Source organism: Natrix helvetica, assembly GCF_964273705.1.
Source record: "Natrix helvetica genome assembly, chromosome: 2".
Classification (NCBI taxonomy): Eukaryota; Metazoa; Chordata; class Lepidosauria; order Squamata; family Natricidae; genus Natrix; species Natrix helvetica.
This window is the reverse complement of record NC_138552.1, coordinates 21,725,242-21,735,683: the sequence shown is the minus strand read 5'-3', so window position 1 is coordinate 21,735,683 and position 10,442 is coordinate 21,725,242. Positions and strand designations below refer to the sequence as shown.

Genomic DNA, 10,442 nt, shown 5'->3' with positions numbered 1-10,442 from the left:
CTACAGATGTATGTAAGGAAGTAGTGGGCATAAATCCCTCATATTTACGCAAAATACTGTGTTGTAAAAGTTGCAAAATCCATCACCAATTCCAAATCAGCTTGTCCGCCACCGTTTTCCTGGAAGCCCCGAGAAAAAGCCTTTATGCTGCAGGTTCTCGCTTCTAAGTGAAGATCTTGGCGTTTCTCTCTCTCTCCCGCGCAGTTTAGCATTTCCCTTTTCTCCGTTTCTCCGAATGTTTGAAATAACCTTTCTTTTTCCCCTGAACTGTTTCATCCTCCAACTAAATGGTATCTATGGCCAGGGACCCTAATAAATAGGCGTTGGATTAGGCAACTCAATAAGTGTTGGTTCCCAATGCCATTTTTTCTCTCCTCTTGCTTTCTGTCCATTGAACTCAATGTTGCACCCAACTGGAATTGTCCCTGCTGGTGAAAAGTGACAATATTGACTTAATTGTTGCGCTGCCCAATGAGCTGCTTTCATTGGAGCCATCTGGTTCATTTGAAATCCTGAACCCCAGAGAAATTTTCCACTAGGAACTGCCAGTGAGTCAATATTGTGCAGTTCGGGAGTCTTTGATCAGCTGTGAAGGATGCCAGCCTAAAATCTTCAGCCATGACTTCCTTAGCACCTTCTGGGATGGGTGAAATGCCTCCCATCCTTCCGAGGTGGGTAAAATGAGAACCCAGATTGTTGGGGGTAATATGCTGACTCTGTAAACCGGCTTAGAGAGGATGGTAAAACACTGTAAAGCAGGATATAAGTCTAAGTGCTACTGCTATTGCTATCCCAATCAAGAAACTGTCAAAGTGCCATCAGTAAACAGCCCAACCAAAGGGGTTGTTTACCAAAGAATCTCTAAAACTGCTCCCAACCACACAGACAGACAAGTCATCAGAATATGAAGTGACAGCAAACAGCACTCCATACTAGCACTGATGATGTTAACTAGTTTAATGAAACGTCTGCAAGAAAACAAATAAGCCCAGAGAGCACCAAGGACCCAAGATCAAGGACTCAAGATCACGTCCAAATCCAGATGACCAAGGAAGCATTTTAGATCATGCCTGCTGCAAACACTAGGCCACCGGGGGGGGGGGGGGCGGGGGAGACGAAAGCTGGAACAACTAAAGACAACTTTAACCGTGGGCTTGGCAAGCGATAAGAGCAATATCACAGATGGGATGTGAAAAATAGCTTATGCCACATGTTCAAACTTCAGCTAGTAGACGAGAGAATAAGCCCATCAGCTCTCACCCTTTCCTTGGTGGAGTCTTACTTGCAACCAAACAATTGGGTAGTACTGGCTTAACTAGTGCCAATCAAAATGATACATGGGAATTAAGATGATATACATCAAAGCTCTTGGTCAGCTTCATGGATACAAAAGGCAGAGGAAGACCCTGTTGCAAGCAAATCCAGAAATTAAGCCAGCAATCAGGACCATTGAGGAATGCAGCTAGGAGTTCTGTTTTGTGTTACACTCACACAGCAATCCTCAATGCTTTGCTGATTCTTTATATGCTAATTTCCTTCAGGTAGGTTGTTATATTGTTTCTTGTAAATGGGATGCACTGTTGGACGAGATGAACAACCAGGTTAGGGACTGATCTATGTGGAGAAAATCTATTAATATTAAATCTATTAATCACACCCTGGTCAGTGTCTCTTCGCACTTCTACCATCGGGCAGAAGACATCAAAGCATAGCCAAAGGAACAAATAGGTTTAAAAATGGTTTCTATCTTTGGGCTGTCAGACTCTTAAACACAACCACAATCACTCCACACACACATATGTCTAGTTTTTCTTGTTCTTTCTTATTCTTTTTTTTCTTTTCCCCTAATTATTTAAATTGGGATTATTCTTTACACTATTTATGTTGTTTGTATTTGTTGCCATGAATTGGACCAAAAAAAAAAACCAATTTCATTGTATTTATTTTGTACAATGACAATAAAGGCTATACTATATACCAGCGATGGCGAACCTTTTTTGGCTCGCGTGCCACAAGTGGGGGGAACGCAGGGGGGTTGTGTGCGGGCGTGCTGCACCCAAAATGCAATGTGCGACCCCCCCCAGTGCGCATGCGCGCACAACGCTCCCCCCCATTCTTACATGCTTTTTTCACCCTCCCCAGGCTCCAGAGGCTTTATAGGAGCCTGGGGAGGGCGAAAAGAGCCTCCCCCCCGCAGAGGCCCTCCGGAGGCTCCAGGGACTGTCCGGAGGCTTCCCTGAAGCCTTCGGAACGCTGAAAACCACCTTCCGAGCAACCTGGAAGTCACTTCCGGTTTGCTCGGAGGGTGGTTTTAAGCGCTCCGAAGGCATCAGGGAAGCCTCCGGACGGTCCCTGAAGCCTCCGGACAGTCCCTGAAGCCTCCGGAGGGCCTACAGGGGGGCGGGGGAGGCTCTTTTCGCCCTCCCCAGGCTCCTATAAAGCCTCTGGAGCCTGGGGAGGGCGAAAAATGGCTTTTAAAAAGCTGAACTCAGCTGGCCAGCACGCACATGTGCGCTGGCCAGCTCACAGGGGAGCACCTTGCGTGCCCTGACAAATGGCTCCACGTGCCATAGGTTCGCCATCACGGCTATATACTATATTATATGTGGAGAAAATCTATTAATACGATTGGTAGGAACTGACCACAACTTGATGGCACATCATGTATCCATCGGTTACAGTTTGCTATCCTAGAAGATGTCCAAAATGACAGTTTTCAAACAGCAACTGGACTTCCTTGATTTTTCTTGAAAATGTTTCACTCCTCATCCAAGAAATTCAAATTAGAACTTCTTCAGAACTTGAAGAAGCTTCTTGGAAGAGAAGTCTTCAAGAAAAATATTCAAGAAAAATCAAGGAAGGACAGTTGCCATGTGAGGGGGGAAAAACACTTTTGAGGAAATCATGACCTGGATGACTGAGAATCTCCATAGATATTCTACAAGATGGTATCCTGAAGGTTTCCTAGAAAAGATGAGTCTGAGTGAGGCTTGTCAATAGTCTCCACTTGAAATTGCCTCCATCAGCATTAGTAGTTGGTTGAAAACACAACTCCAGGGAAATTAGGAAAGAACAATTCTTTCTAGAAAGAGAATATCTTAAATTGCAGAAGTAGTAAATCTACCAGTTCAACATTGTAGACTTTTGGGGGAATTTTCCACGAAGCATGTGCGCACAGAGCCAAATGTCTCTGAATTCCCATTAGATGTTGCTGCTGTCAGCATTCCGAGCAACACGTCTGCCAAAAGCAGAACTCCGAGGCAAGTCGATTCCTTAAAGAACATATTTGTTGGATACATCATATTGGCTCAGCCTGTGAAAACCAACTCTAAAAGTTCCCACAGTTTTCCCCTAATTAAAAGAGCAAATGTTCCGCCTTCCAGATGCCACCAGTCACATTGTCCAATGGAAGTAGCTGGCAGGCTGCTTGGTCACTTCTCTCCTCCTTCAACTGCCACCTTTTGAGATGACCTTGGTTCCCACGAGAAAATGTTTTGTTTTGACTGTTAGCCAGTCTATCTACTTCTCCCCCTCCCTTCCCCCTCTCAGGGTTAGTGGCAACTATGAGGCAGCAAAAGATGGCTTAAGCCAGGTTCTCTTCAGAGTTGACAGCTGCTTCATAAGGAAACCCAAAATCATATCTCCTCTGTCAAATCCAGTAAGATAAGGAGAAATAATTGGGAGATACATGATCCCACAATCATGTGGATTTGTACCATGAGGGGCTTTATGTGTGATAATCAGTACGTAGAATTGCTCTTGGTTGTTATTGACTATGAAACTACTTTAGCCATATAGTCTGTTTTGGAGGGGAGAGATGCCTTCCTTTAGGCTTTACTTTCTTCAAGAAAATTGAGGAAGGTAGGTAAATGATGGTTTATTTTAACAACTTATCTGTGTCCATCCTGCTACTGTGATTCTGAGCAGGTAACAACAATTTAAAAAAAAAAAAAAGCAGTCCGGAATAATTGAAAGCAATCGCAGTATCATCAGGACAGCGTGCATCAAAGACACAAATACATCTCCTCCACTTTACACACAAATATATTACAAGCAGTTAACCACCAAGTTTAAAATTGAGGTCTTTGACATCTTATAGAAGGCAAACAGTTTTGGGGAAAATGTTCTTCCACAGGGCAGGCACTAACACAGAATATGCATCTCTCCTGGTTCATGCAAGATGGCATCCTTTAATAGAAGGGACCTTGAACAGGCTCTGATGGGACTAGCAGAAATACTCTCATCAATAACCTGGCCCTGCGCCATGTAAGATTTTAGATGTGGCCATCAGCATCTTGCCTTATAACCAGGGATGGGCTTCAAAATTTTTAACAAGGGGTTCTCTGCCTGGTTGCTGCGTGGGCCATGGTGGCCGTGGCCTAGTTGATTGCCTGCACTATGGTGGGAGGGACATTTTTGTCCTCCCTGGGCTCCGGAGGCTTTCCTCGAGCCTCTGGGAGGGCAAAAACAGCCTCCTCAGGTTCCAGAGGTTCTCTGGAGGCCAGAAACTGGTTCAATAGGTTCATTTTTCGTGTGCCCTGCACTTATAGGCCACCTGGGAAGGTCGGGTATGCGGGGCCAGCCTAGAGTGGGATTTGGGGATCCTGGGAAATGCACAAAATCTTAGCTAGAGGTTCTCCCGAACCCCTGCGAACCCTCTTGCTTGTAAGCAGAAGCTCACCAGGACACGAGAACTGAGCAGTGATATTACATGTTTTCCTCCACAACACTCCAGGGGCAAATGATCAGGCACCTAATCTCCAGTCATGGGAGGGCAGAGAGGAATCTGGGTGATTCTCACCTAGAAGGGACTCAGGCATTCCACCCACCTTGGTTGTCTGCAATCCTGACATAGCATGCCAATTCATCCCCTCCCACTGCAATTGGAGCCTAAGTCCTCTGCCAGTAAAGATGCATCAGGCAATAAGTGCCCTCCAGAAACTGGCAGACAATTCCAGTGAGTCTTAGGCAGGAAGGCCATTGTCAGGTACGGTTGACCTCATGGCAGCCATAGAACTCAGTTGCTCAGTTCCATTGTCAGTCTATTTCCACTCCCCGGTCTTCCTTGTCCCCTACCAGGGGCTGTATTCACTTACCTTCCCTACTGGTTTCCAAATGTGAGTGCAAGCATGCATACAGCCTTCCACGCATGCACTTTTGGCTAAAAAAGGGCCCAGATGGGATGCCATAGAGCAGGGTAGGTGGGGCCACCCGTGATTTCCGCTACCGTTCTGGGTGAACCAGTCCAAACTGGTAGAATACCACCTCTGCCCCCTACCCTCCAGCACATCCTGCTTTGCAGATGCCAGATGTATCTCTGGGCAGCCACTAACTGCTGATACTGCTACCCTAGATATTCACACTTCTGTTTTTCTTCAAAGTTTTATTAAGGTTTATTATAGCATAAAATACAACAAAAATAAAGATTAAAAAGAGGGAAGGGAGTGCAGGCTAAAAAAAAACACACAAAGAAAAAAGTTGACTTCCAACTTTTTCCAACACAATAAAATACAAATACAATTACAACCTCCGATGTTTACATATACTTCTTACAAATCAGTTCTATAACTACACAATTATTAAATTAGGTGTGCATTTCCCCAAAATGGGGAAATAAGGAAAAATGTAATGGATTGCTTGGTATCCCCAGAAAACCATTACACCAAAATAACAACACATAATGACTCCATTACACAATTGCTGCAGTTTTATACTTGGTCCCAACATCGGATGGAAGTAGCCTTGGGGGCGATCACACATTTTTTGTCATTTGCCCTTCCATGGGCTCCAAAGGAACACATTTTAAAAAGAAAAATAAGAAACACATTTTTTGCACCATCTACTTGGCTGTTCCTGGTTTCTCCTCCGACGAGTAAAACAGTAGCTCAGTGGGAGGTGAAAAGAACATACCAGGGGTACAGAGCAGACAGACAAGTTTAAAAATTTCCAGAAGAAAACAACAGCAAACCACTTCCATTAAGCGGTAGAGAAACAGAATGGCTATTTAATAAAACACTGCAGACAAGAAATCATTTAAAGTCAAGTGGTTCATCAGGAAATGATGCAATCCTATACATCTTGCTTCACATTCATGAGAGAGAGAGGTTTCTTCAACTACGCAGTCCCCTAATTACTGCATGTCATGTCCAAGTCTAGAATAGCTTGATCCTTCAGTGAATACCAAAGACAGTCCCATCTTTTCCTCTCCGGAATTTTCCGACGTTCAGCTATTATAATGCCCAGCAAACACGTATCCTGTTTATTTAGAAGCTGCTCACAGTGTACTTAGAGGGATGCGGTGGCTCAGTAGCTAAGAGACGTCGGTAGAAAGGTCGGCAATTTGGCAGTTCGAATCCCTAGTGCCACATAGTGGAGTGAGCTCCCGTTACTTGTCCCAGCTTCTGCCAACCTGGCAGTTCGAAAGCATGTAAAAATGCAAGTAGAAAAATAGGGACCACCTTTGGTGGGAAGGTAACAGCGTTCTGTGTGCCTTTGGCGTTTAGTCATGCCGGCCACATGACCACAGTGACATCTTCGGACAGCCATGGCTCTTTGGCTTTGAAACGGAGATGAGCACCTCCCCCTAGAGTCGGTAACGACTAGCACATATGTGCAAGGGGAACCTTTACCTTTACCTAGTGAACTGAAATGAATATACCGGTAATAACTGATATGGCTATTAATCTAATAGTCTGAATTTCTTCCTGAAGTTGTGCTGCTCTGAGGTCTGTAATCCAGCCAATATACAGAACAAGAAGAATCAGTTCCTTGGATCATAGAGGGAGGCACTTCCGTGTTGTAGAGGTAATTCCAATTGTTTTTTGAATAGAGGGGGGATTCTGGGGTGCAGGGGTTGGGGCTGCTTGGAAAACCAAAGTCTTGGAGAGGTTTGTAGGATGTGACAGCTGAGTTGAATTTCTGGTTTGTTCTCTCGTCTATCTGTATTTCTGGGTAATAGGTGGATTGAGAGTATGTCATATTTTCTAATAGTACTCCCAAAGTAGATTGTTTGGGACTGAATTCCTTTGGCTTCTCCAGCATGTCTAATTGGTTTGGAATCATATCATTTACTTCTGTTATTCCAAGGCTCATCTGCGTGTGAAAAACAACTGAATTAAAAACTGAATTAAAAATGCACATAAAGCAGGGGTGTCCAAAGTTGGCAACTTTAAGACTTGTGGACTTCAACTCCCAGAATTCCCCAGCCAGCTCTGCTGGCTGGGGAATTCTGGGAGTTGAAGTCCACAAGTCTTAAAGTTGCCAACTTTGGACACCCCTGACATAAAGAGTAGACAGAATGCAGAGTGAAAAAGAGATATTCAAATATCAGAATATACTCCCACCCTCCATTCAAGGACAGAAGTCTGGTCCATTCATAGCGTAATAATAGAATCTTATTTAGAAGGAGATAGAATCTCTTGGGGTTTTTGTTTGTTTGTTTGTTTATCAAGATTGGAATCAGGAAGAAAGAGGACATGTTAGCACATTGAACTGAACTGAAAATATAGATGAAGCCCACAGGGCTTTTTTTTTCTAACTCAGATTGGTTAATTCTTTCCCGGCACTTATTATCCCAATACATAACCACCATCATCATCATTTTTGTAGTGAACTACTACAAATTTACAGTATGAATCCTACATATTTATAGAGAATACTGTGTAGGAACATTTTACCGCCAATTCCAAATCACTTTTCCTGACATGGCTATTGAGGTAACTATCAAGCATTACTTTTAAATCTGTGTATATCAATTAGCCATTCATTTATCATAGCTAATAACGTGGGGGATTTTTTTTTGGCAAAAATATCTATTTATCTAAAGAATGCACTCAGAAGTGAAACACTGACTCCCCCAACAAAATATAAATACAATACAATACAATAGCAGAGTTGGAAGGGACCTTGGAGGTCTTCTAGTCCAACCCCCTGCCTAGGCAGAAAACCCTACACGATTTCAGACAGATGGCTATCCAACATCTTCTTAAAGACTTCCAGTGTTGGGGCATTCACAACTTCTGGAGGCAAGCTGTTCCACTGATTAATGGTTCTAACTGTCAGGAAATTTCTCTTCAGTTCTAAGTTGCTTCACTCCTTGATTAGTTTCCACCCATTGCTTCTTGTTCTACCCTCAGGTGCCTTGGAGAATAGTTTGACTCCCTCTTCTTTGTGGCAACCCCTGAGATATTGGAACACTGCTATCATGTCTCCCCTAGTCCTTCTTTCTCTTAAGCTAAACATGCCCAGTTCCTGCAACCGTTCTTCATATGTTTTAGTCTCCAGTCCCCTAATCATCTCTGTTGCTCTTCTCTGCACTCTTTCTAGAGTCTCCACATCTTTTTTACATCGTGGCGACCAGAACTGAATGCAGTATTCCAAGTGTGGCCTTACCAAGGCATTGTAAAGTGGTATTAACACTTCACGTGATCTTGATTTTATCCCTCTATTTATGCAGCCTAGAACTGTGTTGGCTTTTTTGGCAGCTGCTGCACACGGCTGGCTCCTATTTAAATGGTTGTCCACTAGGACTCCAAGATCCCTTTCACAGTTACTACTACTGAGCAAGGTATCATCTATACTGTCCCTGTGCATTCTGTTTTTGTTGCCTAAATGTAGAACCTTACTCTTTTCACCATTGAATTTCATTTTATTAGATAGTGCCCAATGTTCAAGTTTGTCAAGAGCCTTCTGTATCTTAAGCCTATCTTCTGGAGTGTTGGCTATTCCTGCCAGCTTGGTGTCATCTGCAAGTTTGATGAGTTCCCCATTTATTCCCTCATCCAAATCATTGATGAAGATGTTGAAGAGTACTGGGCCCAAAACAGAGCCTTGGGGTACTCTACTATATACCTCCCTCCATGTAGATGCAGTTCCATTGAGGACTACACGTTGAGCGCGGTTGGTCAGCCAGTTACGAATCCATCTGGTGGTGATGCTGTCTAACCCACATTCTTCTACTTTATCTAGTAGTAGGTTATGGTCTACCTTATCAAAAGCCTTACTGAAGTCCAAGTAAATTAAAAACTCTGAATGTATAGTAGATGCTCCTCAATGCGGGCCTGAAATGTGGGCTCTTTCCCCCCCCCCCCAATTCTTTTAATCTGTTCTCATACGCTATCTCCAAAATGTTTAGGGCAGTACAGAGATTTGTTTTTCCAAAAGCTATACAAAATAGGTTGCTTTTTATCCTAATGTTCCAAGGTGTCTACTACTGTTGTAAAAATGAGGAACGTAGCATTGCACCATCAGGGTACAAGCTCTGCCCTTTACGTGCATCTATGCAACATCACAACTAAATGCAGAAGAGATGTACTTCGTATTGCAAGAGTGTGATGCTGTTTTTGCCCTCCCTTGGCTGTCAATACCTATTAGATGAGTGTAACGTCCATGAATCTCAACTCCCGCATCCTCGATATGAACTCCAGAAGTTGCATTATCAGCACATCTTGAGGGCACCAGATTGAGAAAGGGGATTAAATGGAATTTCTTAATGATATAACCTTACCTTCAAAAATGGAGTCACTTTAGGTTGGGGTATTACAGGATACAAACAATTCTTTACGCTGGGGGGCGGAAAGAGAGATGGGGTTATTACCTTTTTTCTTCGTAAAGAGGGGAAACCCATTTTTATAAACAAAACTCAATTTAAACATAGGTACTTAAGACTCAGTTCCCACATTTAAAAATGTCAAGGACAACTGAATACTTAAAACTGTCTGCACAATCGCCTAATTTGACAAAGATGCTTGTCAGAATAGAGCTGGAAGAGACCTTGGAGATCTTCTAGTCCATCCCCCTTCTCAACCCTATACCATTTCAAACAAGTGGCTGTTCAGTTAAACATTTCCAGTGATGAAGCACTCGCAACCTCTGAAGGCAAGCTGTTCCACTGTTCGATTGTTTTTATTGTTAAGATGTTTCTCCTTAATTTCAGGTTGCTTCTCTCCTTGATAAGTTTCCGTCCATTGTTTCTTGTCCTGCCCTCAGGTGCTTTGGAAAATAAATTGATCCCCTCTTCTTTGTGGCAGCCCCTCAAATACTGGAATACTGTCAGGTCATCCCTAGTCCTTCTTTTCTGTAAACTAGCCATACCCAAATCCTACCACTGTTCTTCATGTTTTAGTCTCCAGGCCTTTAATTATCTCAGTGGCTTTTCTCTGCACTTTTTGTAAGTCTCATCTTTTTTTATAACATGGTGACCAAAACTGGTGTATTCCAGGTGTGGTCTTACTAAGGATTTATAAAGCGGTACTAATACTTCACGTGATTTTGATTCTATGCCTCTGTTTAAACAACCAAGGATTGCATTAGCTTTTTTGGCTGCTGTCGCACACTGCTGGCTCATATTTAAATAATTGTTCACTAGGCCCCTCTCATAGTTCCTGATTTTGAGCCAGGTTTAGCCTAATCTTGTACTTGTGTCTTTGATTTTTCCTGCCTAA

General features: G+C 43.2%; 1 protein-coding gene across 1 annotated transcript in view; it reads right to left on the bottom strand.

The window, feature by feature from the left end:
* Nucleotides 1–5,380: 5,380 nt before the first annotated feature.
* The window catches only part of LOC309385555 (oncostatin-M-specific receptor subunit beta-like), a 54,045-nt gene continuing 48,983 nt past the window's right edge, over nucleotides 5,381–10,442 (bottom strand). Inside the window, exons 18-19 of the mRNA XM_081940100.1 lie at nucleotides 9,506–9,563; nucleotides 5,381–7,092 (exon numbers count right to left, since the gene is read on the bottom strand). Coding sequence (XP_081796226.1) covers nucleotides 6,685–7,092; nucleotides 9,506–9,563 — 466 coding nt within the window. The 3' untranslated portion in view covers nucleotides 5,381–6,684. The remainder of the gene's footprint in view (nucleotides 7,093–9,505; nucleotides 9,564–10,442) is intronic.